At 57.5% G+C, this 26590-nt stretch overlaps 3 protein-coding genes across 4 annotated transcripts in view; 1 reads left to right on the top strand and 2 right to left on the bottom strand.

The window, feature by feature from the left end:
• SCN8A (sodium voltage-gated channel alpha subunit 8) overlaps nucleotides 1-4469 on the top strand; it is a 51436-nt gene extending 46967 nt beyond the window's left edge. For both annotated transcript variants that reach the window (XM_027732172.2, XM_027732173.2), the window contains exons 24-27: nucleotides 5-142; nucleotides 773-877; nucleotides 1812-2082; nucleotides 3256-4469. In XM_027732172.2, the coding sequence (XP_027587973.1) occupies nucleotides 5-142; nucleotides 773-877; nucleotides 1812-2082; nucleotides 3256-4403 (1662 nt within the window). In that variant the 3' untranslated portion in view covers nucleotides 4404-4469. The remainder of the gene's footprint in view (nucleotides 1-4; nucleotides 143-772; nucleotides 878-1811; nucleotides 2083-3255) is intronic.
• Nucleotides 4470-11487: 7018 nt separating this feature from the next.
• TMDD1 (transmembrane and death domain 1) lies at nucleotides 11488-12246 on the bottom strand. The gene has a single exon (XM_039387701.1). The coding sequence runs from the start codon at nucleotides 12221-12223 to the stop codon at nucleotides 11582-11584; it is 642 nt and encodes a 213-aa protein (XP_039243635.1). The 5' UTR covers nucleotides 12224-12246; the 3' UTR covers nucleotides 11488-11581.
• A 2583-nt stretch (nucleotides 12247-14829) lies between these two features.
• On the bottom strand, nucleotides 14830-17876 carry FIGNL2 (fidgetin like 2). Its single transcript, XM_027732198.2, has one exon. It carries the CDS (start codon nucleotides 17813-17815, stop codon nucleotides 15515-15517), a length of 2301 nt encoding a protein of 766 aa, XP_027587999.1. The 5' UTR covers nucleotides 17816-17876; the 3' UTR covers nucleotides 14830-15514.
• Nucleotides 17877-26590: the final 8714 nt, after the last annotated feature.

Raw genomic sequence — 26590 nt, forward strand, 5'->3', positions numbered from 1 at the left:
TCAGCAAGAAGAGCAACCCAAGTACGAGGACAACATTTACATGTACATCTATTTTGTGATCTTCATCATCTTCGGCTCCTTTTTCACCCTGAATTTGTTCATTGGTGTCATCATCGACAACTTCAACCAGCAGAAGAAAAAGATAAGTGATCTGTGTTTGCTGCTGTGATCTCTTGTGACCTGTGCTTGTTGGAGGGCTGCTGGGCCTTCAGGCTGGTGGGTTTTTCTCCAAAATAAAGTCAGTTTGGGGCACAAACCTCCTTCCTTAGAGCTCCCTGTGCCTCAGTCCCTGCCCAGCCCTGTGGGACTGGCTGAGCAGGATCAGGGGTGCAAGAGGCAGCCCAAGGCTTGATTTAAGCTCCAGCCACATTAAACATTTTCCCTAGACTACATTTTCATGCATTTTGGGGTGTTTTTGTGCCTTGACTAAAATATAGGCTTGGGAGCAATTTGCCTTCCTGCCTGTCTCTCATCTGCTGCTTTTCTTCCAAGTCAAGCTGAGGATTTGCATCCTGTAAATGCCCCCACACCTGTTTAGCACAGAGGGGAGAGAGGGATGGGAAGGAGGCAGTGCAATAAAACAGGTCATTCCTAGGAAAAATGCTCCTTTTTAAGGGAAGATCAGTCCACCTTGGGCATGAGTGTGAGTTATTTCTGTCTGAAACAGCTGCCCACCAACCTCCCAGCTGGCAGGTCTCCTCCTGCCTGAGCTGGGCTTTATCCCTTCTGCTGCACGAGCTGATTGTAACCAGTTTTCCTTTTGCCCCTTTACTTTGGAGGTCAAGACATTTTCATGACAGAAGAACAAAAGAAGTACTACAATGCCATGAAAAAACTGGGCTCAAAGAAGCCTCAAAAGCCCATTCCCCGACCTCTGGTGAGTACGTTGGAGGGAACTGAGGGGGGGAACCTGCAGAGCAGATTTCAAAGGGGCTTTGCCTCCAAAAGCATCCTTTGTTCTGACTCATGCTGGGCTCCACCTCACCCGGTTCTTGTCGTTGTAACTCAGGTATCAGCTGGGAAAGGTTAAACAGCCCGTGCTGGGGTTGGTGTTAATCAGTTCTCATCACTTGGATCAAAGAAATAATCCCCAAACCCTGTTTGGTGAGAGGCCAGAGATGGGGAGTAGGGCCTTGGGCAATTATCCAGCCTTGGGGGCTGCACTGATGCACCTTTCCCTGCTTTCTGAAAGGCTTTGCACCCCTCAGAGAGCCAAAAAGGCTTTTGGGGTGAGTCCCTCACATCCTGCATGTTTAAGGCACCTGCTGCTGGGACTACACTGATGCCAGGACACAAAAGGGGTTGGATTCTCCTCCAGGTACCCAGCAGTCAATCACCAGGGCAAGGTGGACCTGGCTGCTTTCCCTGGTCATGTCTGGAAGTGCTTCACCCTCCCCCTGGGCTCAGCAAAGAGGAAGATCTGCTGTTAGTAGGGCTGTAGCAGCGTGTTGGGGTATAAACAGCAGCATTTTCCTGCCTTTCCCCTAAACAGACTGAATTGTGGGCAGGGTTTGCCTTGAAAGCTTCCTCAGGTACTGACAAAACAAAGTCCTCATCCCTCTTCCCACCAACAGTGAAATCATTTGCTGCCTAATGATAGATCAGGAAGAAATTCCTCCCTGTGAGGAACCCCTGGCACGGGCTGCCCAGAGGAGCTGTGGCTGCCCCATCCCTGGGAGCATCCAAGGCCAGGTTGGAGCAACCTGGGCTAGTGGAAGGTGTCCCTACCCACGGCCAGGGGGTGGAATGGGGTGAGTTTCCCCCCCCCGACCCGTGTTCCAACCCTGTCCCTCGTCTCTCCCGCGGCGCAGAACCGCATCCAGGGGGCCGTGTTCGACTTCGTCACCCAGCAAGCCTTTGACATCGTCATCATGATGCTCATTTGCCTCAACATGGTGACCATGATGGTGGAGACGGACACGCAGAGCAAGCAGATGGAGGACATCCTGTACTGGATCAACTTCGTGTTCGTCATCTTCTTCACGTGCGAGTGCGTGCTGAAGATGTTCGCCCTGCGCCACTACTACTTCACCATCGGCTGGAACATCTTTGACTTCGTGGTTGTGATTCTGTCCATCGTGGGTAAGTGTGACACCCCTCAGGGCTCTGGGGGGGGGGGGGCCAGGCTGCCTCGGTGTGTGCAGGGCAGAGCACGTTCTGCTCCCTGGAGGGGGGTGTGTGGCTTTCAGGGTTTTCGAGGTTCTCTTTTAAGGGACCGCGGCGGGTTTTGGCAGCCTGAAGTCCCGGCTGATGCCTCCTCCCCCTGCTCTGGAATTCCTTTGCAGCTGTGTGGAGTAAACCATTTGACAATTGCTCTCCTTGTTTTTATAAACAGGAGTTTCACTCACCCCATGGGAACGTTTTAATGCTCAGTAACCACTGAAAATATCCCTGCAGGGGCTTCCTGCCACAGCATGTGATGTTTGGACTTTGGTTGAATGTTGAATCAATGTTTCCTCCAACAGGTTTTGGGGTTTTTTAGCACCTAATCTGCAGAATATGCACAGCCTCACAAATAAATCAGGGTAAAGCTTGGCAGCACACAGGCCCACTGACAAACCACAGCCTTCAGACTGTCCCGCAGCCTAAAACCCAGCTCCAGGTTTTCTGCTGCTTGAAATCAGGTTTATCTTACACATTTTTAGCACCTTCAAAGCAGAGTCCATAGCCTGGCTCCTGGGGCAGGGTTGGGCACCGAGAGCAAACATCTCCAGGAGGGAACTCATCCATCCTGCTCCGGGTGGGATGAACCCCCCTGCAGCTGGACCCCTCTCTGTGTAGGAGAGCTGTTCAGGGAGCCAGAGCGCCCAGCTAAGACTTCGAATCATGGAATCTCCTGAGTTGGAAGGGATCATCCAGTCCAATCCTGGCCCTGCAAAGGACCTCCCCAACAATCCCCCCCTGTCACTGAGAACGTTGTCCAAACCCTCCTGGAGCTCTGGCAGCCTTGGGGCCGTGCCCACTGCCCTGGGGAGCCTGTTCAGTGCCCAACCACCCTCTGGGGGAAGAACCTTTTCCCAGTATCCAACCCAAACCTCCCCTGGCACAACTTCAGCCGTTCCCTCGGGTCCTGTCACTGGTCACCGGAGCAGAGATCCGTGTTTGCCCTTCCATGTCCCCTCGTGAGGACTCACCTGCCTGAAGGTGAGGCCTCCTGCTCACAGCCCCCCTCCCTGTGCCCCGCCCTCCACCGGGCCCGGAGGAAGCTGCAGCCTGTGCGTCCCCACCGTCACACTTGTCCCTCCTCTCCCCTAGGAATGTTCCTGGCTGAAATCATCGAGAAGTACTTCGTGTCCCCCACCCTGTTCCGAGTCATCCGCCTGGCCCGTATCGGCCGCATCCTGCGCTTGATCAAAGGAGCCAAAGGAATCCGCACGCTGCTCTTTGCCTTAATGATGTCCCTGCCTGCCTTGTTCAACATCGGCCTCTTGCTCTTCCTGGTCATGTTCATCTTCTCCATCTTTGGCATGTCGAACTTCGCCTACGTCAAGCACGAGGCCGGCATCGACGACATGTTCAACTTTGAGACCTTTGGCAACAGCATGATCTGCTTGTTCCAGATCACCACGTCCGCCGGCTGGGACGGGCTCCTGCTGCCCATCCTGAACCGGCCCCCGGACTGCGACCTGGACAAGGAGCACCCGGGGAGCGGCTTCAAGGGGGACTGCGGGAACCCTTCGGTGGGGATATTTTTCTTCGTGAGCTACATCATCATCTCCTTCCTGATCGTGGTCAACATGTACATCGCCATCATCCTGGAGAACTTCAGCGTGGCGACGGAGGAGAGCGCGGACCCGCTCAGCGAGGACGACTTCGAGACCTTCTACGAGATCTGGGAGAAGTTCGACCCCGACGCCACGCAGTTCATCGAGTACAGCAAGCTGGCGGACTTCGCCGACGCCCTGGAGCACCCGCTGCGCGTCCCCAAACCCAACACCATCGAACTCATCACCATGGACCTGCCTATGGTAAGTGGGGACAGGATCCACTGTTTGGACATCCTGTTTGCCTTCACCAAACGTGTCCTGGGGGACAGCGGGGAGCTGGATATCCTGAGGCAGCAGATGGAGGAGAGGTTCGTGGCGTCCAACCCTTCCAAAGTGTCTTACGAGCCCATCACCACGACGCTGCGGCGCAAGCAGGAGGAGGTGTCGGCCGTGGTGATCCAGAGGGCTTACAGGGCTCGTTTGGCACGACGGGGCTTCATCAGCCGAAGGCCTGCCTCCACCAAACTGGAAAACGGGGGAGCCAACAGGGAGAAAAAGGAAGGAACCCCGTCCACGGCGTCCCTGCCGTCCTACGACAGCGTCACCAAACCCGAGAAGGAGAAACAGCAGCGGGCGGAGGAGGGGAGGCGAGAAAAGGCAAAGAGACAAAAAGACACCAGGGAATCCAAGTGTTGAGACACACACACACACACACACACACACACACAAAAAATAATAATAATAAAAAAAAAAATAGTAGAATTGTACAAATTAAAAAAAAAAAAATATTTGCAAGCGGGAGGAAAAAAAAAAAAAAAAGATTGTTTACAAACTTCCTGAAATAATCTCAATACAGAACAGCTGTGGAGACACTTACCTGAAGATCTTATACCAAACATAGTCTGCTTACTGTGTGACAGCGTTGCATCTAAAGCAGTGACCTACCACCTGTTTAAAGGACCCTGTAAACAAACATTTAAACACACAAAAAAAAAAGGAAAAAAAAAGGATTTTCTATTGTTTGGGCAGGTGGATACTGCATGTTCCACATCAGTCAATGCAACTTAGGACAAACAAGCAAAATAAACCACACACACACACACACACACACAGAGAAACAAAACCCGCTGCTGGGATTCATGTATTTTCCAAAGCAGCCCCAAATGGATTTTATTTTCCCATTTTGTTGATTATTCTTGAAAGAAACCCCAGAAGTCACGATGTTAACGGGTTTGTTCATGCAAAACCAGATTTGCATTTAGTTAAGCAGCAAAAAAAAAAAAAAAAAAAAAAGGGAAAAAAAAAACGGAAAAAAACAAAAAAAGTTTTTTAAAACAAGCAGAAACAAAAAAAAAAAAAAAAAAAGGGAAAAACCGAAACAAAGCACCCATTGAGCCCATCGAGTTGCCATAAGTTTATTTGAGATTTATTATCTGCATTCTACTTTCTACATGGGCTTTACTTGGTTTGGGAGATGGGGGTAATCGGGTACCTTCAGCCTGGAGCCAACTCGGGCTGATCCTCCCCAAAAAAAAACCAAAAAGTGCTCGTTAACGCGTAGAAGCGAATTTGCATGACGGCATGACCAGGGACCATGCATGAGGAACCACGAGACACGCAGTCACCTGTCCACAGGGGGGTGTTTAAGCCATAAATTCGAGGCACTCCACTGAGTATCTACCGCACACTGTATTTGGAGAGAAACCTTAGTGATGCTCCTGCCCGGCACCGGTGCGTCCCAGTTCGTGGGGAATCTTCCACAGACCTGCCAGTAGGAGAAAAAAAAAAAAAAAAAAACCCAACAAAACCCCACAAAAACCTGTCAGACCCCAACAAAACCCCAGTGATACCCAACAAAATCTGTCAGGCCCCAACAGAACCCCGACGAAACCCAACAAAACCTATCAGACCCCAACAAAACCCAACAACAGTGCAACAAAAACCCAACAAAACACCAACAAACCCCCCCAGCAAAACCTATCAAGCCCCAACAAAAACCCCAACAAGCAGATGAATGAATTGTGTGTGTCTGTTTAACAACTTATGTCTTTCTTTTCCATAGAGCCATCTCTTTTGCACACTGAAATAGAATAAAATTCCAAATGCTGCTCTGGACCTCACCCAAGGGGAGAGGATAAATCTGGGAATGGCTTGTTATCCATGTCACTGTAAAACCCAAAACCTAGGGCTTCAACCAGCCAGCAAGGTCAGTTGTATCCTGCAATATTTAGCGTTAATGACTGTCCGGCCTCCGTCCTGCGGCGCAGACACTTCTTTTGGGAGAGATAAAAGCTAAAAAAAAAAAAAAAAGAAAAGCAGTGTGTTATCTCTGCTGGTGGTAATTTTGGGGGGGGGGGGCGATCCCACAGCCATCCCACGAGGTGGGGGACGGGGATGGGACTCCCCCTTGGCTGTCCCGTGGCCATCGGAGGGGGGGACTCGGAGCCGAACCCCGGGATCCTCCCGGTGCTGGGAGCGCGCCCTTCCCGCGCCGTGGGGTGTAGCCAGGAGGGTTTTGGGGGGGGACAGCCCAGCAGGGGCACAGGAGGAGCTTTCAGATGCCTTCACCTGCCTTCCCATCTCCCACACCTCCATCACGGCCCCGCAGAGGGGGGGAGGAACCGGAGCTACCTCTTGCCTGGTCTCGCTGCGGCAGGGAAGGACATCCCGAGCCACCTCCCAAAGCATTTCTGTTCCCTCGTCCCCAGCTCCGTTTTTGGGGCGTCCTCACGGCTCAGCCAGTTCTCAGGCCGGCCCCGCTCGGGTTGGGGGGGTCTCTTCAGGGCCGGGGGGGGGCTCGGGTGGGTGCAGGGAAGGGGGAGCAAAGGGAGGTGACGTTTGGCCCCAACCAAACCGAGGGTACCCAGAGCAGGGAAGGGGGGGGGGGGAGAAACCCAAGACGCCAGAACTCGACAGGAGGGTGAATCTCAGTTTGCAGAATCCCATAACCCAGAAAAACGACAGAAACCACTTAAAATAAACCAAACCCAAGCAGGAAGCCATCCAGCAGCCATCTGTGCCACCGGGGCGGCCACGGGCACGGGAGCAGCTCTGCCCCACAGCAGGGACCTCGCCTGCCCTGCCTTGCCCCCGTTGCTCCAAGGGTGGGATGTATAATAATAATAATAATAATAACGATGATGATGATGAAACAAACAAAATAAGAACCGTAAATCTTCATACATATGTACAGGCTACATTGTAAACAGCACAAAAAACAAAAAATAATGAACATAAAAAAAAAAAAAAAAAAAAAAAAAAAAAAAAAAAAAAAAAAAAAAAAAGGAAAAAAAAATAGCTGAAAAGCGTGGTTGAACTTTTTAAGAGACGTTATAAATACTGTAATATATCATTTTATTTTATCGGCATGCCTTTTTGTAAATACAAAGAACTACAAAAAAAAAAAATTATAGAATGGCTTCTGGCTTATGCCATTGTCCATGGTTATTTTTATTTTTTTAAGATTTTTTTTCTGTTGTCCTTTAAGGCTTTAGATAGCCAGGAAAAAAGGCCCCCAAAGGAAAAAAAAAAACAAAAAAACCAAAAAACCCAACAAAAAAAAAATTCCAAACAAACCCCCTAATTCCCCCCCCAAAACAGATTTTAACAAAAGCTTTATTGCAGCAGCAAAAGTCTCCACTTTTTGGGTTCCAATGTGCAATAAGTCGACCACTTCTATGCAAGATTTGGCTGAACTCCATAATTGTCCTTGGGCTGGGCTGAGTCTCGCAGGTGACGCTCGGTGCCTTCGTGCTGGCAACTCATGAAGCTGCTCGATTACTTTAAAATAAAAAGTCCCTTCGAACTCTGCAGAGATATTTATTTTTTTAATGCTGGAACGCAGGAGGTTGCTGAGCAGGAAGGGGAGGGAGGAGGTTTTTCAGCCTCTGGGCGGCTGGAGTTGGTCCTTCTGCTCAGAAGGGGGGTTTTTGGGGTGGTTTTTCTCCCTTAGTTTCCTCCCCAGGGCGGGTTTTTCCCTCAGCTGAGGGGGAGCAGGACGTGGTGGGGCTTCACTGGGTGAAGCCAAAGGAGGGGGGAGGAAACTTTGGGCCAGGAGCCTCAGGGACCTTCTTGTGGCACCCGAATCTCCCAAATCCAAACTCCTGCACGGAATTCACATTCTGGATTCAGGGCTGTGGGAGCAGAGCAAGGGAGGGGGTGTTGCCTTTAAAAAGACGTAGCCAAAAATCACGCCCACACCGAGTAATTCCCTTCTCTCCCCCTCCTCTAAAACCCTCTCCCTTCTGGGTTAAATCTGCGGCTCCGAAGCGCCGAGGGGAGGGCGAGAACGAAAAGCCAGTCCAAGCTGCTTTACTCACTTTTCACCTTTTTTTAAAAATGTAGAAGCCAACGTTGAACCAAAAAATTCCAGGCAACCCCGCAGAGGCCACACCTGAGTTCGAATTATTTAATTTTCTGCCGCAAAAGTAAAATAAAATAAAATAAAATAAAATAAATAAAATAAAAAAAACCTGTTCAAGCTGTAAAAGCTCAATAGCGAAGATTAGTGTATTAGAAACTGCATGGTGGCTCATACCGGTCTTACCCAACATGATTAACAATTACTATAAGCCAAAAGAAAATTAAATAAACGTTACCCTTTTCACTGTACAAGGGAAGGTTGTCTTGGTGTCCCAGTTATTTGCCTGGTTGCATCCTCCCTCCCCTCCTCCTCCTCCTCCTCTGTGCTTCCTCCAAGGCTTTTTAGGGTGGTTTTTGTGGGGCAGAGTGAGGTGCAGGAGAAGCTGCTGGAAGGTGTTTGGTGTGACCTGGTGTTGGGTGCCCACGCTGGGTCTGTGGGGTCGGTGCCTTTGAGGGGGGGGCTCAGAACCTGCTCAGGGCTGGGGCAGGTGGGTGCCCTTGGCAGGTCAAAATGCCCCGTGTTGGATCTGCTCTGGCAGGGGAGGACGTTGTTGGTCTGTGGTGTCTCACGCTGTAACCCAGCCCCTCACCCTGGAACCCCTCACTCACCCTGCAACCCCTGACCCTGCAACCCCTGACCTCAAACTCCTGACCCTGCAACCCCTCACCCTGGAACCCCTCACTCACCCTGGAACCCCTCACTCACCCTGCAATCCCTGACCCTGCAACCCCTGACCTCAAACCCCTGACCCTGCAACCCCTCACCCTGGAACCCCTCACTCACCCTGCAACCCCTCACTCACCCTGCAACCCCTCACTCACCCTGCAACCCCTCACCCTGCAACCCCCCACTCACCCTGGAACCCCTCACTGACCCTGCAACCCCTCACCCTGGAACCCCTCACCCTGGACCCCCCCTCACCCCCTCACCCTGGACCCCCTCACTGGACCCCTGCAACCCCTCACCCTGGAACCCCTCACCCTGCAACCCCTCACCCTGGACCCCTCACCCTGCACCCCCTCACCCTGGAACCCCTCACCCTGCAACCCCTCACCCTGGAACCCCTCACCCTGCAGCCCCTCACTGACCCTGCAGCCCCCTCACTTGCACTAAAAGGACCCAAAAAAGGACCCAAAGCAGCTGCAGAGCCCCCCCCGAGTCCTTCCCCGGGGCAGGTCAGGAGCTCTGAGCACTGGTGCTGTTGGGGGTCCTTCCAGACCCTGAGTCCCACCCCTGTTCTTGGCTTCCCTTCTCCAGATCAACCCTTATCCCATGGGATGCCCCGTGGAGTGACAGGGTTTGGGGCAGCGGGGACAAGTGGGGGGTCCTGCTGCTCAGTGGTGCTGAAGGGCCCTGGCTTGGGGCTGGAGCTGGGGGCAGGGGACCCCTCACCTGCACCCCACCACCAACTCCCCCTCTGGACCCGAAGGGCTGAGCTGGGTGTGAACCCCTTGCCAAGGGCAGGACTTACCTTGGGGTTGAATGTCCGAGGCTTCACCTTGGAATTGGTTTTCCCTATTTGGGTTTTGGTCGCCCTGGAATCGTTTTTCCTATTTGAGTTTTGGTCCAAGTTGCTCAACAAATGTGAATTTTCCTGCTTGGCTGGGGCCGGTTAAAGCAAAGCACTGGCACTGCAGGGCCCAGAGCGTGGTTGTGCCGTCCTGCACCTCACCAGTGCCACACAACGACAGCACTGGTTTAACTGGGGCACGGGGACGGAGCATTTCCCAGTTCTCCCCATCTGTAAACGGGGTGGCTCATTCCCTACCTCACAGGGGTGTTGTGAGGCTTAGGTACCGAGCGAGTGTGATGCGTGGAGGGTCTCGGGCACCCGGGGCTGTGCAGGCAGAGCGGGGCACGGGGGGGGCCAGGGGGGGCCAAAAACGCTGCTACGAAAGTCCCGCACCCTCCGCCCGGGGCAGAGGCAGCTCCTCCCTCTGACACCCCGCTCAGGCTTCACCCCGAGCTGTCCGTGCTCCCCCCTTGGCTTTACTCTCTGTTCTGTTTGACCTGAGGAGAGGAGGAGGAGGGAGCAGGGGGAGGGAGGAGGAAGGCGATGGAGGAACGGGCTGGGAGTTCCATGTCTGAACTTTTGAGTTCCTTTGTACTGTACATCTTTTTACTTTGGAATTTGCAATAAAGAGGTATGTCCATCTTGTTTTAACAACTTCTCCTGGCTGCCCTGTCGTTCTGTAACCTTTGCACAGCAGCGACCGCCTCCCCAGTCCCCAAAATCCACACCCTCAGCTCATCCCTGCCAGGGCAGGACTCCAAGGGTGGCTTTGCAAGGTGGGGCTGGTCTGAAGCGTGGATGTCCAGCACCATCCCCTGCCCTGGAGGAGCCCCCGGGCTCCTCATCCTGGGAGAGTCACAGCTTTGAAACCCCCCGGGCACAACACAAAGCTCATCCCAGCCCTATCCCAGCGTATTCCAGCTCCTGGTTTAGGGAGGCTGAGCGATGCTTTAGGGGACACACCCTGCCACAACCACCCTGCAGGCCCACGCTGCTCCAGGGGGGACCTGCAGCCCCTGTGGCTGGCAGGGACCTGCCTTCCTTCTGCTCCAGAGTGAACACTCCAAGACCCACCAGCTCATCCCCGGCTCCCACCATCCACCAGCCTCGAGCTGCTCCTCGGGCTCCCCACGGTCAAGGCAGACGCTCCCCAGCACGGGGGGGCCGAGGTGACAGATGGCAAAACAGCCCCTGAGCCCCTCACCCTGCGGAGCAGCCACGGGGTTTGACCTTCACTGACGGGCAGGAGCCACCTGAGAGGACACAGGGACAGCTCCGTGCCAGGAACTGGCCGTGCTGGTGCTTCAGGAAGCGGCTCCCCGAGGGCAGCGGGGACCGTTCCATTCAGGGGAAAAAAAAAAAGCATTCTGTAAATTGTGTAGATTTTAACTGTTCTGCTCATCTCTGAAAGCCGCACTCGGGGTTATCTGTCTTTCCCTTCCTTCTCCTGTGCTCATAGGCCGCTTGGTTGGATTGATGCAAACCAGTTTTTGATATAAAGAGAAGCCTCCAGACCCCTGGTGGCTCCTCAGCCCACCCAGCTCCCACCCTCAGGAAAGCCAGGAGTGTCATCCCAGCACAAAATGCCTCTGCCACAACTCATCAGGTCAGGAGGGTTAAAATTACCCTCTTGCCCATGAATAATTAACTCCTGGTTCTGGCTCAGCCTGAGAACCCAGCAGAGGGGTTTTGCCCCCTCCCTGCCCCGGGGGGACCCCGCACTGGGGCTGCAGCCCAGGGAGCTCTGCCCGGCTCCATCCCTGCCACAGGGCACCTTAGCATCCAGTGACAACCAGGGACATCTCCAGCACAGCCAGGGGTGATGGGGGTGGCTGGTGGCCATCCAGCCCTGGGTAACCCAAGGACGGGCCCCTCCCTGCCCGGGAGAACACACAAGGTCGGTCTCTCCACCTCAGTCCCTCCACGAGGCTTTACTGGGTCTCGTTTTCCCTCCCGGCAGATTCCCGGCGATGCTCCGGTTTGGGAACCATCCCAGTTTCAGGCAGCCAAGAGCCTCCTCCAGTGGCAGTAGTACATCAGGGTCCCGGTGAGGAGGGTGGAGGTGAGGAAGGCTCCCAGGACGCCCAGGACCACGGGCTGGACCCAGCCCAGGGGGTCGCGGCTGTACCGGGGGAGCCGCTGCCGCTCCAAGAGCAGGTCCCCCGTGCCAGGGGCCCTCCTGCCCCGCAGCCCCCCGGGCTGCAGCTGCACGGAGCTGAGGTGCTGCACGCTCCGGCTGTATCCCTCCACGTTCCTCTTCAGCTGCAGGCTCCGGTCTTGGTTCAGGTTTTTCCCCAGCTCCCGGGCGATGTCGGAGCGACCGATGCTGCGGAGGCTCCGGACCAGCCGGTCCCAGGTCGTGGCCTCTCCTGCCGTCACCAGCCAGTGCCGCAGGGCTTCCGAGCACCGGCGGCCCCGGCGGGGGCGGCCGGGGCGGCTCCTCCCGGAGAGATGCTCCGGCTCCAGCTGCAGCTCCTCGTCGGGCCCGTTCAGCTCTGCCTGGAGCTGGAGGCACTCGGAGCGGGACAGCAGCTCGGCGATGCGGCCCATGGTGTGACGGCCCACGGTGGCCGCCACCGTGTCATCGCCCCGGCCACCCGTGGCCAGCAAGAGCAGGGCGAGGCCCACGGGCACCAGCATCGTTTGGGTACCAGCATGGACTTGGTGCCCCTTGGCACCAGGGACACAGAACCCCCTGCTGAGCTCACAATCCCCCGCTGACCTCACAGAGCAGCGTGTTCCAGGGACATCCGTCCCTCTGTCCAGCCACCCCTGCAGCCACGACATCCTTCGCTTCCCACATCCCCCTCCAGCCTGGAGCATCCCACCTGCACCCGCGGGATTCACCCGGGCTCTGCAGCCCCCGCCGCTCCGCCAGCACGTTTGGAGGGGCGGGATGGGAGCAGCCACTGCCCCCTGGGACACCCCCACCACCCCCGTCCCACCTCCCAAAGGCCACGACAACAGCTCGCCTGTCCCTCCCCAAGGAGGGGGGATGCAACACCCGCCCCCCACGCCGGGACCTGCCTGTTCCTCTCCCACCCCAAATCCACGGAGCAAAGCCGGGTTTAGCTTCGCTCGGGGTCAGGGCGACGACCCCATAACCACGAGGTGGCAATGCAGCCCCGAGGTGACAGCGCAGCCCCGAGGTGCCACCGGCGCTCCCACTTTCAGTCGGGGGGTCGATAAAGCTGAGATTTCCCTGGATCTCCTCGAAAAACTCACCCCGGAGGCTGCGGGGCTGCGCCGGCAGCAGGTGGAGGAGCCGAGCCCCCCTTTGCTGGAGGAGGAGGAGGAGGATGGAGCCTTCCTCCCGTTTTTCCGCAGCCTTTCTCCACAGCGCCGGAACCTCGGGGGTCCCAATAAAAGCCGGATTGATCCGGATGTTCCAGCGCCAGCACAAAGGCTCCAGCACCTCCCGGCCACCACTCAGGGATAGCACCCTGTCCCCTCCCTGCCACCACCCAGGGATAACACCCTGTCCCCTCCCTGCCACCACCCAGGGATAACACCCTGTCCCCTCCCTGCCACCACCCAGGGATGCCACACCACCCTGTCCCCTCCCGACCGGGGACCCGGCACCCAACTCCTCACCCTCGCACCCACCGAACCCCTGCCCCCTTTCCCCCGTCATTCCCGGCCCCCCCCGCACCTCCCCCGTACCTGCAAGCGCTGGGTGGGTCCTCCCCAGCAGCCAAACCTGCCCGAGACCCCCCTGAGCCCCCCAGGCCCGGGGGACATTCCAGCAGGGCCCCCTCCTCAGCAGGACATCGGTGCCACTGCCCCAACAAGGGAAGGGCAAACCTGGAGCCCACCCCCAACACCCCTGACGAGGGAAGGGGGCACCCTTGGATCCTCCCACCACCCTAAACAAGGGAAGGAGATTCACCTGGACCCCCATCCCCCCTAACAAGGGAAGGGGACACACCTGGGACACTCCTAACAAGGGAAGGGGACACACCCGGACCCCCATCGCCCCCAAGGACAGGAGTTGTTCATGTAATCTCTTTAATACTGTGTAATACTTTTCTTTTTTTAAAATACAGCATTTCTTGAGGTAGACCATCCCAGCCCTAGAGCTTGTCTGTCTCAGACATCAATAAGACATGAATTAAATACTTTCATGTACAATATGTTGCAAAATGAGGTAGAAATGGTTACAGAGAGTGTACAAATAGGATAATAATAATAATAATAAGTCTTCAGGAACCCAGCACCACTTTTTGGAGAGGGGTGGGGAGGAGCAAAGGGGGTGCCCTGGTAATGCCCTGGATGCAATAAGAAACTGTGAAAAAAATTGGGAAAAATTGGGAAAAACCCTGGCAGACACTTCGGGGTGAGGTGGGGGAGTCCCCGTGAGGGGTCTGTTCTCTCTGCATGTGCAGACCCTGAGGTTTGGGGGGGGCTGCTCTGAGGGGGAGGGCCTGGAGCAGCTGCTTCCCCACCTATAGAGCACTAAAAAAAAAATTAGGGTGTTTTTTTTTTAATTAGGGAAAAAAACCCACCCTCACAGCAATGCAGAGGGGTGGGGGGTGAGTGGATGGGTTGGGGGTTCATGCTCTTGTGCAAAACCCCTGATGGGTTTTTGGGGGGCTGGGGGGAAGTGATTTCCCCAATCTGTGGCCACCAGAGGAGCCAAAATTCCCTGATTTCAGGTGAAAAAGGAGCAGTGTCAGCACTGGAATCCTCCCAGCAAAGCCTGGGTGACCCCTGTGTCCCAAACCCACGCTGGGAGGAGGATCCCCCCCAGTTCCAGCCTGACTCTGGGAATGGGGACCCCCCCTGCTCCAAAAAGTGGTGCCAGCGACAGCTCCCAACCTACGGCACTAAAACTTCCCGTTGAAGACACGTTTTACTCCACCAAACGCTACAATAACAATGTTAAAAGCAAAAATCAAAAATAAAATTATGGCATAATATACGTGGAAAGCACCCGAAATACATTCAAATTTCATCTTTGTAACAGCTTCAAGTTTTTTTGTTTTTTTTTTTTTTCCTTTTCTTTCTTCCTTTCTTCACCCCCTTTGGAAGCAAATGCATGAGGCAGCTTTGTCCCAGGTTGGAAAACTCTTTAAAAAAATCTCTTTTTTTTTTCCTTTTTTTTTCTGAGAAGATAAAAAGAGTTTTTAAAAACACATTCTTTCATTTTTCTGAGGTAATTCTTTTCCTGAGTAGTTAAAAAGAAAAAACAAAAACAAACAAACAAACAAACAAAAAAAACCAAACAAAAAATACTACAGACCTTACAAAAATAAAAACCCAAGTCTAGGATATTCAACAATCTACAGCATTTTACTCCAAAACCTCCCGGTTTTGGGGTGTCACTCCCTGGTTTTGGGGTGGAACCCCCTGGTTTTGGGGTGGAACCCCCTGGTTTTGGGGTGGAACTCCCTGGTTTTGGGGTGTCACCTGGTTTTGGGGTGTCCCCCCTGCCCCTCCCTCCCCGATCAAGGTCATCGCCGGGGGTGAAGGGGCTGCTTGGCTCGGAAGACGCCCGAGGTATTTCTGTCGGGGACAATAAAAGCAGTTAAAAAAAAACAATAATAAAGCTTTTGGGTGGACGGGGGGAGCTCGTGCATCCGACGCCGGAGCGGATCCTGACGGCGGAGAGCCGGATCCCGGGGCGCCTCCAGCCCCGCTGGCACCACTGGTCCAGGGACGGACAGAGGGGAAAACAATAAATAGCTTTATCCTGAGTCGTGGGCGACACTCCCGAGAAAACCACGGAGGGGAAATCCCCTGGGCGAGTCCGAAAGAGGAGAGATGAGGTACGTGGTGGTGCTGCCGGCGGCGTCTCCCGCGCTTTTGGGAGGAGGGATCCGACCCCGCCCGGAGAACCGGAGTCCCGCAGACCCCAACCCCGCGTCCGCGCCCCAGATCCAGCCCCGCGGCCTCGGGGTCCGTCCCGGCGCCCCCGTCCCCCCGCTGCCGTCAGTGCCTGGTGCCGTACATCTTATCCCACTCCAGGAACAAGTCCAGCTCCTTCTGGGAGGCGGCGGGGCGGACCTTGCAGAACGCCTTCTCCAGGTCCTGGTAGGAGGCGGGGGGTCCCGGCAGGGCGCGGCGCGCGGCCCCGGCGTGCTGGCAGAGCCTCAGGAGCTCGGCGCCGGAGAAGCTCTCGGTGCGCTGCGCCAGCGCCGCCAGCTCCCGCTCGCTCAGGCAGCAGCTCTGCTGCGCCAGGGCCTGGCGCAGGATGTGCCGGCGCGCGGCGCCGTCCGGCAGCGGGATGTAGAGCCGCGTGCCGAAGCGCCGGTGCGACGCCTCGTCCATGCTGCCGGGCCGGGCCGTGGTCCCGATGACCACCACATTCTGCTCGGATGAGGTAGCCACGTTGTCCAGGTAGGAGAGGAGCTGGGACTTGAGGTTGCTCACCTGCCCGCCGTCCTCGCCCGCCCGGGCCGCCAGCAAGGCCTCGGCCTCGGTGATGAGCACCACGGCGGGCTGGCGGCAGCTGGCCACGAAGAACACGGTCTGCAGGATCTTCTCGGCTTCGGCCTTCCAGGTGGAGAGCAGGGTGGTCCCGCTGAGCCTCAGCAGGGTGGAGCCCAGCTGGGTGGAGATGCAGCGGCTCAGCAGCGTCTTCCCGGTTCCGCGGGGGCCGAAGAGCAGCAGGGTCCGCAGCGGGTGGCTCGCGCCGCTGTAGGCGCCGGGGCGCAGGATGGGCCACACCAGCTCCTCCTCGATGGCCGCCTTCACCGACACCTGCCCGGCCACGTCCGACCACTGCACCGGCGGCCCCCGCTCCACCACCTTGGTGTTCACCAGCTCCAGCACCAGCGGGTCGACGTTCTTGGGCTGCTCCTCCACCGGGGCGCCGCCGAACACCGGCGCTTTGGGGGGCAGCCGCAGCGGGAAGGGGGGTCCCGGCTCCGCCGCCCGCTCCCCGTTGGCGAGGGGGGGGCTGAACTTCTCGAAGGGCTCCGCCGGCCGCAGCGGAGCGTCCCCGGCGCCGTAGGGCGGCGAGACCATGCTCTTCATCTGCTGCCCGCCGTACTTGCCGGCGTGTTCCTCGGCGTTCCCCGCACCCCCCGGCCGCTTCCCGGCCTTGAAGGCCACCTGGGGCGACTCGGCGGCGCCGCCGAACCCGTTCCCCCGGCACTCGCCGTTGTCCGACATGGGGTAGGGGGACTTTGGCTGCTCGTAGCTGTATTTCCTGTACCTGCCCTCCCCGTCGTCCTCCCCGCCGATGTCGAACGCCTTCCTCTTCAGCGCGCCCGCCTCGGTGCCCAGCGGCGGCACGGCCAGGGGGGCCAGCCCGGCGCCCTGGTAGCCGTACCCGGGCACCCCGGGCGGGCGGGCGGCGGGCGGCGGGGCCGGGATGGGGGTGGGCGCCGCGATGCCGGAGGGCAGGTATGAGGCGGGGGGGTGGGGCGGGTGGATGCCCCCGTAGCCCGGCTGCGGCGGGTAACTGCCGGCGGCGTAGTTGTACATGGGGCCGGAGGAGCCGTAGCCCGGCACCAGGGCGGGCGAGGGGTGCGGGGGCTGCAGGAGCCCCGAGCCGTGGAGGGCGGACGGGTGCGGGGGGGGGAGCGCTGCCGCCGGCTGGGTGCAGTAGCCGGAGGGCAAGTAGGTGCCGCCGTAGCCTGAGGGGTACTCCTGAGACGCCCCGAGCCCGCCGGAGCCGGCGGCGGCCCCTCCGCAGGAGTTCCCGGGGTACATGGGGTCGGCGAGGTTGGCCGACACCACCGGGGAGCCGCCGAGCCCGATGGCCCCGCCGGCGGCGGGGACGGCGGGCGGCACCACCCCCTTGGCGCCGGGGAGGCCATCGTGGATGGGCGTCAGGGGGTAGGTGCCGTCGGAGCCGTGAGCCCCCGGCCAGGGCTCCCCGTCCCCCTTCTGCCCGTTAACGGGCCCGAAGGCGCCATCCCCGTATCCGCCGAGCGCCGGGCGCTCGTAGGGCGCGTCCAGCACCCCCGAGTACTTCTCGGCGTACCTCTTGAGGAGGTTGGAGGCCGTGAGTGCCGAGATGTCGTCGTTGGCCCAGGCGTAGTTGAAGCGCTGGCGGGTGCTGGGGTACAGGTCGGACTTGTGGGCCGGCGAGGAGGTGGTGGAGGAGACGTCCAGGTGCTGCTCCGGCCACTGGTTCAGGGACTGGGCATGCTCTGGTGACCAGTGCATCTTCGACAGACCTGTGGGGACGGGGCGGCACAGGTGAGAGCGGTGAAACAGGGATGGGCACCTCTCTGCGTGGAGCACCCCCAAAAACCTGGACTGGCCTGTCCTGTGCCCCATCACACCCCCCGACTGCAAGCACCTGCTTCGACTCACCCTAAACTTTCACAGGATCCCCGAATCCCTGAGGCTGGAAAAGCCCTCCAACATCACCGAGTCCAACCTGTGCCCCATCCCCACCTTGTCCCCCAGCCCAGAGCACTGAGTGCCACCTCCAGTCCTTCCTTGGACACCTCCAGGGGTGAGGATTCCACCACCCCCCTGGGCAGCCCCTTCCAAGGCCTGACCACCCTTTCCACGCAGTTCTTCCACCCAAAAATCCCCTTTGACCACAGGGGCCTCCACACCGGGGTCGGTGTCACCCTCTCTTGCTCCAGTCCCCCAATACCAGTGGCCCCTGAGGGTGGTGGCAGCGTGTCCCCCTCCCCACCCTGCTGTGGTGCCCCTGTCCCCCCCATCCCCTCCGGGGACACCGACACCGGAGCCAGGCGGGGGCCTCGTGCCCCCCTCGCTCTCCGCTTGCAGCCTTTAAGCCACTTTGTGGCCACGGCACAATTAGATTACCTAATGCTTTAATTGACTTATAGGGCATTTGTGCTTCCACTTTGGATATCAAACTTCCACAAGAGGATTTAGATGGTGGCTTTGCGTGGCTTGAGCCGCCCTCCCCCTGCATTTATGGCCATTATCAAAGAGCTCCTGGTGGATAAACGCCCAGCAGATCCTCCCGGAGCCGCCCGCGGAGCCGGCTGGGCACGAGGGGCATGGGGGGCACCTGGGGGCAAAGGCACCAGGAAGCTGCGAAGGGAAAAAGGAGCATTTGGGGACTCCAGGAGGAATAAGACATTTCCCTTGATTTTATTTTTTTTTTAAGGATTTAAAGCCCTGTGAGTTTCCATCCTTGTTCAGAGGGGGCTGAGCGCTGTGCAGTCCTGCAGCTGCTTCTGCCCCCCCAAAATATCCAGCTGGAAACGCCCAGGGCTCAGGGGTTTGGGGGGCCCCAAGAGGTGTCCGACTGCTCCAGCACTGAGCCCAGTGTGGAGCGTGGCAGGAACGAGGTGCCACCAGCACAACCAGCAAACCCCAGTGGCATTCCCAGGCTTCTGAAGTCAGGGAGCAGCTGCCCACAGAGACCCTCACCCTCCCTCACCCTCCTGGGGAAGGGAGGACTCAGCAACCCACAGACCACGGAAATCCACATCCGTCTTCTCCCGTCCTGCGGCATCCGGCAGCGCCAGCTCTGTTTCTGCGGAGAACACCCCGAGGATGGACAGAACCCCACAGCAACCAGGAGCACCCAGCTTTCCCATAGATTGATCCCAGTGCCTGAACCCCACTGCTCACACACCAGCTAAAAACTGGCATCTCAGGATGGGCCCAGTGATGGAATTGCTTTCCCAAGAGCCTGGAAGAGGGTGGCTGGAAGCCCATCACGATGGCACGGCTCCTCCAGCCCCCATTCCCGAGCCCCGGACCCCGGAGCTGCCGGGAGGAGCGGGGCAGGGGGGTTTGCAAGGCCGCAGGTTTGCAATCCTGAGGCGCCAACCAACCCTTTAAGGACAAGAGAGGCATCTGGGAGAAGAAAAACCCAAATCCATGGAAAAGCCGGTCGCACCCTGGAACACGCCGGGAGGGGGAGGGCGGCGGGCAGGGAGGAGTTGTCAGGGCTGAAATGGGACGTGAATGAGCTGCGGAGCGGGACAGATGTTTCAATGCTCCCCTTGGCAGTGTGAGAAAATTACTGTCCAGTGACCAAATGGCCGGGCCGGTTCCCACCCTCGCTGCTGCCCATTATCCCCAGCGCAAGACAAAGGCGGGCAGGGGGGCTGGGCAGGGAGAATCCTATTGTTCCCGCCCGCCCTAATTATGGAAATCTTGTTAATCTATTCAGCAGCGACTCTGAACTGGGCTTTTGTTCGGGGGTTTTTAGCGGGGAGCACCACCGAGGGTGTCCAACGGCTCGGCGTGGGGACGGGGTGCGCTGCCTCCCGCCACCCCCCACCCCGGGAGAAGCTCCGGCCACGAGGCCTCGGGATGCTGGGCTGCCCCAGAGCAGCATCTCGGGGTGAGGTGGCTTTGTTGGAACAGGGATATCCCGTCCTCGGGCCTCGTATGCAGAGCACACCACGTACACACACCCCCGCCCACGTTGGCCCCACGCACACGGTGCTGATGCTGGTGCACAAAAACCCCGGCAAAAATCCCGCAGGGACGACCCACAGGCAGCATCTGCTGATGGCTGCAGCGATCCCACATCCCTGGGGGGATCAGGAGAGGGCTCCAGTGGATTTGGAAGGCAAAGAAGGAGAGCGACGCGCGAGAGCAAACACGCTCGAGCTGGGGGTGCACTGAAGCCCAAGGTTTAAATCCAGCCGAACTCCCTCGAGCCTTGGGAAGAGGGATCAGCCCCTGGAGGGAGCGATCCAGGTGGGCTCAACCCTTTGGTTGCGTTATCCCAGTCCTGGGGTGCCGGGATGAGCCGCGGAGCCGCCTCCATCCACCACCCCCCGGCCGTCCCGCCGCTGTCGTGCCGGTTTAACGCTGACGGCTCCTCCGGGCCGAGCTGTCACTCGGAGCAGTTATGCTCTTTCCAAAATCCATTGAGCAGCTCCATTATCCCTGAAAGCCCCGCGGCAGCGCGGCCCGACGCGATCGGCTCCCGAAAGCCGCCCTGCTTCCAGGGGCTGCCCGACTTCCCGGGATTTTAACGCTCTGCCACGCAAGGTTTGGGCCAGGGGAGAGAAAACGGGGATGCCGGAGCCTCCTTCCACAGCCCAGCCTTCACTGAGCCCCGAAAATACGGATTTCCCACCTCAGGGATGCGCGTGACGGATCTTCCATGCTGGACTGTGCACCCAGTGGTGGGTCTGGACAAAGAGGAGGAGAGAAGAGGCTTCCCCAAGTCTGCCCAGGAGTGGGAACGACTTTTTCTTCTTCTAAATGATGTATTTCCTGATGATCTTTTGGGCTACAGCTCCCTGAAGCAGAGCCCCAGAGCTCTGGGGTCCATCCCTGCCTCCTCAGAGCAGCCCGGGGAAAGTGCAATGGCATCATCCGGGTGAAATCAGGGCTGTAAATCAGAATTATGACCCTGCAGACACTGTGCTGACCCTCACAGAGGACCTGAGGCTCGTGGCAACGTCTCGGAGCTGCTCCAGCACTAAGGCTGGGGATTAAAGCAATATTTGGGCGTGTTGATACATGCCTTGAGGCCAGACTCCGGTCATCTCCAGCGAGTCTGGAATAGGCAGAGCAGCCCAGCGGAGCCCGTCCCAAAGGCAGGACCAGGCACAAAGCTCAGGTGTCGTAACCCCACCACAGCAGCACCGGCGAAGGTTCCACCCCCAGCCCGGCCCAGGCGGGGATTCCGTGGCAAACCCCAAGTTTTCCAAGGCAGACCCAGGGCGTTTGGCAAACCCACCGCGGAGCCGCAGTGACATTCCCCGTCCCCTCCCCAGCGAGGGCTGGGATTGCAATCAGAGCAGGGGCAATGTACATGTGTTAAAAGGATTTGGGTTGACTCCCCCCCCCCATGCCCTCTCCCACCCCCGGGAGGAACAGCCTCATCCCGGGTGATCCCAAGGCTCCGGCGGCCGCTCTGGCCGCTCATATATCAAGTGCAGAGCAGCTGGACACCAGCACGGGCCGGGAGTGACCAACGGGCCGTTGTCCATCTGTGCTGCCCCGGCCCCGGCCGGCGAATGAAAAATTCATCCGGATCCGGCGGCAGCTGAACATCCCCATCTGTCACGGGCAGGAGAGAGGAACCCACCGCCAACGGCACCCGGGGGAGCCAGAGTCACGGCCCCTGGCCTGGGAATTCCGGGATCAAGGGGATACGGCAATAAAACCCGGGGGCTGGTAATAAGGAGGCGACGTGAGGGGCGGATCGGAGGAATTTTGCTCCGCGCGTCGGCAGAGGGTGGGCGGGAGGAAAACGAGATGGAAAGGGATGGAACGAAACAAGCCAAGTGAAACAAAGCAAAACAACAACAACAAAAAAAAAACAAAACGAAATGAAACGAAAGGAAACGGTGACACAGCAAAATAAACCCGGCCAAACCAAAACGAAATAAAATAGAAATAAGAAAAGCGGACCTAAAAGAGCAAAAAAAAAAAAAACAGCCTCCTTTTGCCACTTCTATTTTTCTTGACACCGCTTGTCTGGACCCCTCAGGCTGCTGAGATCTGGCCTTCAGCCCTGCACCACCCCCAGGAACGTGTTTGGGTCTAGAACCCCCTGGAAGCTGAAGCTGGTTCAGGTCCTCTCCTGCCACTCCACCAGCATGATCCCCCCCTCTGCGCCAAGGATGAGCATTAATTCCAAATGATTAATTATCCCATTAATCCATCACAGTGCTGCCCACTCCCTGCCATGGGTGGCTTCAGCTCCCTCTGACAGTGTCCCCACTCCTCCAATGGATCTCCTCCTGCCCTGAACCACCTCACTGCTGCAGGAGCTCCCTCGGGGTGACATTCCAGCTGCGGGCTCCACATTCCAGCTGCGGGCTCTGCCTGAAGGACAGTTCTCAGGCGGGCAGGAGGATTTTCCCAGGAGCATCCCTGAGCACTGGATCCTGCCGTCCTCCAGGTCACCTCGAGGAGCAGGAGAAGCCTCAGCGTGTGCCAGGGAAGGCTCCCATGGGTGCTGCTCAGATCCCTGTTGGGATGAAGCTCCCGTTATGAACCCCCCAGCCCCGGGTCCATCTGCTCCAGGATCTGCCCTCGGGGGGGGGTCAGTGCCGGGAAGGGGCTGCAGGAGGGAGATAATTCCCTCCGTGCACCCTCCGTGGCAGCAGCAGCAACGCTCCAGCTCCTCTCCTCCACGGAACGAATCAATCTTAATTAACTCTAATTCCGGGGAGCCTCCCAGCCCCATCCAGCCCCGCCAAGGCCGCTGCGTTTTCCGCCTCGGTGCCCGCCGGGGAAGGTGCCCCGCAGGGAATTGGGCAAAACCTCCTCTTTTCCATCATTCCTGCACCTCCTTTCTCCACGTCCCTGTCACACGCCCCGCGGGACGAGGGATCCAGCCCCATCCCTGGGGACTGGGCCATCCAGCCCCAGCGGATCCCGCCGGAGCGGGGCCGGGGAGGCCTCTCGCCGTGGCTTTTGTTTTCACAAGCCTTTTGACTCGCGGATTCTTTTTTAAACACCGGCCCCAGCAGCCTGAAAAGCCCAGCTCCCTCCTGCACTCCATTCACTAATGGATTTTCCAGAAGTTCCCCTTTTTTTGGCGTCTTTCTCTGCTGACACTTTACCCTCCATCCACGCCCGAGGCTGCGGCTCCTGGTGCTTGGACAGATGGAAGGACTCTGATTTTGGGGATCCTTTGCTGCACTCAGAGCGTCTGCTCCCAGAGCTCCCACCTTCTGCACTCTGGGATTGCATGGATCCATGGCTATTATAAGCCAGTTATAATTCTACACCATCATATACAGAAATATATTATAATTTTTATATATATCTTATATATATATATCACTATATTTATATATCTATATATATTTTTATATATATATCTATATATAATTTTTATATATATCATATATATATCACTATATTTATATATCTATATATAACAGGCTGTGTATTTATGTGCATATAAATATTGTATCCTGTGGTTTAAACACCTCAACCTGCCACCACAGGGTTGTTTCCCCAAAAAAACCCCAAAATGTTAAAGAATAATCAGGTGGCAGCAGTGTTGAAGTGAAGGCATCACCAGAAAATGGGGAATTTTGGTGCCAGGAGCTCATCCACGGGGGTGGAGCCACTCCCGTCTCCTCGAGCTAATCCTACAGCAGAAATAATTCCTTTTCCACCGTTTTTAGCAGCCACTCGTTACCAAGTAATCACCGAGGAGGAGGAGGGTGGGAATGGCCCAAGGTGAGATCTGTAATGATGGTTTTTTGGTGCCTGGCTCCCCAGCAGTGGCACATCCAGAGCTGGGAGGCGACAACTCGGGTGGCTGAAATCCCATCCTGGGCACAAAGTCCTGCCTGTGGCCGTCCCCGGCTCCCCAGGGATTGGGATCAGCCCAGGGGGTCCCCAGGAGGGCCCAGAGCCGTCATCCCAGCGTGGTGGCACAGCCGAAGGCTCCCGGCTCTGGCAGAGCCCAACCCGCCCGTGGCACGCTGGAATTTTAGCGGATTTATGTTGACAACACGTGGCCTGAGCCAGCGCTGGGAGGGAGGAGGAGGAGGAGATGCTCTGGGAGCCGGCTGGAGCTCCGGGCTGGGACGGGGGACAGGAGGCAGGACCTGTGGCAGGCCCCAAGGCCGTTCCAGGTCCAGCTGCAGCGGTGCCAGCAGGGTGAGAAACTCCCACCTCCCAACCCTTCCCGCTTCCCCCCACCCCGAGCAGGGTGACCCGCCCTCCCCAGGCGGGATGTGCAGGACGAGCCCTTCAAAACACACTCAACCTCTGTAACCCCCCGCGCGCGGCCCGGCCTCGCCACACGTCACCCCTGGCCTTTAATTACACATTTCTGCAGCCATTAGTCCTCTCGCCATCAATTACACCCACATTATCCCGCGCCGGGAGCAGCGGGACGCGGGGAGCAGAGTCAAGTGCTTCGCCGAGCCTTCCCGAAGGGAGGAAAAAAGCGACGGGAACATCCCCGAGGCTGCACACAAAGCGCCCCGGCAGCCCGTCCCGCTGCTCTTCGGAGGCTGGGATGGATTAATCACGGGGAGAGGATCCGGCTCCGACATCCCCGACGCCGCAAGTCCCCCCCAGCCCGGAGCCACCGGCGCACCTCCCGTTATTTACACAGCGCAGCCTTTGTGCGGAGCGGCTCCGCCGGGGGCAGGGAGAGGCTCCTTATTCAGCGATTACTCAGCTGGTTTTTTGTAGGCAAGACAAGCGTGGGTTAAAGTGCAGTTTGTCCTGACATTCGTTTTCACTTTCTCGGGGAAAAAAAAAAAAAAAGAGAAGGGGGGGAAAAAAAAGTGGCTCTTTTCTCCTCGGAGGGAAAACACTCGCCTGGGTACCGCGGTTCTGGCAGCCGAGCATCCCGGCGGGAGCACATCCCACCCCGGGGAGAGCACCTCGACATCCCAGCCAGGGAGGACAGCCCAGCATTGTGGCTCAGGGGGGACACCCCAGCATCCCTCCCCAGGGAGCAGACTCCAGCATCCCACCTCAAACCCCTGAGCAGGGAGCACACCCCAGGGAGACAACCCAACACCCCGATCCAGGGCGAGGGCCGGCGGGCAGCACCACGACACAGACCACAACGGCATCGCTGTAATCAAATAAACATTCCCGGTTTTCCCCCCTGATTGAGGAGAAAGGAGCCAGGAAGAAAACCTCTCCTCCACATCCTCCCAGCTCTCTCTCTGGCAGCATCTCGAGGCCTGGGCGGGTTTATCCGGGCCCCCATAAAGATCCAGGGCTGCTGATAAGCGACCCGGGGCAGCCCCAGGGCGGGGGAATCACGAGGGCCATTGGTACAATTTAACCAACAGTAACTGCAGCTGCTGCCGGGACACAAGGCCAGGGGAGGTTTTACAACGCCCTTGTCACACAGCAAAATAAACTTTGCTGTGGAGAGACGATTCCCAACTCCATTCCCAACTCCTGCTCCCAGACCCGACGCTCCGGGCAGCCCCAGGCGGGCACGGCACCCTCTGCACGTCAAGGATGGGATTTATGGAGCAGAAGAAGCTCCGTGATCCCGCTCAGGGCTCTGCAGCACGATGGAGGAAAGAAAGGAGGGTCCTCTCATGACATGAACAAGCTGAGCCCAAAGGAAAAATAGATGGGAAAATATGCCAGGAGTCATCCCGGCAGCGGGACCTGGCAAGGGGACAAACTGGTTTTCAGAACTGGGAATTGCCAGGGCTGGCACTGGGAAGAACTGGTTTATGCTGCTGATCCAGCAATGGGAATTTTCCTGCTTAACACTCCTGAGGTTTAATCCCAACAGTTCCCCTCGATCGGAGCTGGGTGACACCGTCAGCACGTGTGTCCTGCCACCAGCACCACCAGCACCACCAGTACCACCAGTACCACCAGCACTATCACCACCAATACCAGCACCAGCACCAGCAACACCACCTGGGAGGAGCTTTCCAGAGCCAGAGCACCACGACGCTGGCAAACACGTGCACTACCAGCACATCCCTCCATGCCCAAAAGAGAAGGAAAACATCTTTATTTTGCCAAAAAAGCTGCCAGAGAAGGGCCTGTCCTGCTGGCACCGGAGCTGGAGCCAGAGTGGAGGGGGGAGGAATGAGATGCTGGGAGCCACCGGCCTCGAGCTTTCCTGCACGCTGCAGAATTCCAGCTGACATTCGGCCAGATGCGACGGGATTTGCCCTGGGATGACAAAAGGAGCCTCCGGACAGCCCTGTCAAACAGCAAAGCTCCCTCCAGCCACGGGACCACTGGAGCTCAAAAAATAAAAGTGGGGAGTGTTTACAGAGGCAGAAAGGAGGGTCAGCGTCGCACAGGGGTCACCAGCGCTTCTCTGGATGCATTAATGTCATCGGAGGGAAATTCCCTCCAGGAATCCTCGCTCCAATCCACATCTGCTGCCCTAAACGCTGGGCTGAGGGATTTCTCCTTCCCTCCACTCCACCCACCTCCTTCCAGACGCAAGAAGGGAGGCACAGGGAGCCCAAATCATTGGGAAAGCAGAGAGAAAAGAGAAGAAAGGAGAACATTTGTGGCATTCCTACCCTCAGGAATATCCCCTCGACTGGGAGGATGCACAAATGATTAACAGGAATGAAGCTGGCAGCGTCTGCAGATGTGCTGGCACACGCTGCCGGGCTCCTTCCAGGAATTTTTGAAGGGCACTAGAGATGCTGTCACTCAGGAGGAACGATG

The sequence above is a fragment of the Pipra filicauda genome, unplaced genomic scaffold, assembly GCF_003945595.2.
Source record: "Pipra filicauda isolate LSUMZ 115617 unplaced genomic scaffold, ASM394559v2 scaffold582_size373904_pilon, whole genome shotgun sequence".
Classification (NCBI taxonomy): Eukaryota; Metazoa; Chordata; class Aves; order Passeriformes; family Pipridae; genus Pipra; species Pipra filicauda.

What these genes read in the sequence shown, in the direction of transcription:
- TMDD1 (XM_039387701.1), bottom strand. Translation starts at nt 12,223, where the DNA reads ATGCTGGTGCCCGTGGGCCTCGCCCTGCTCTTGCTGGCCACGGGTGGC.
- FIGNL2 (XM_027732198.2), bottom strand. Translation starts at nt 17,815, where the DNA reads ATGGGGCACAGGACAGGCCAGTCCAGGTTTTTGGGGGTGCTCCACGCA.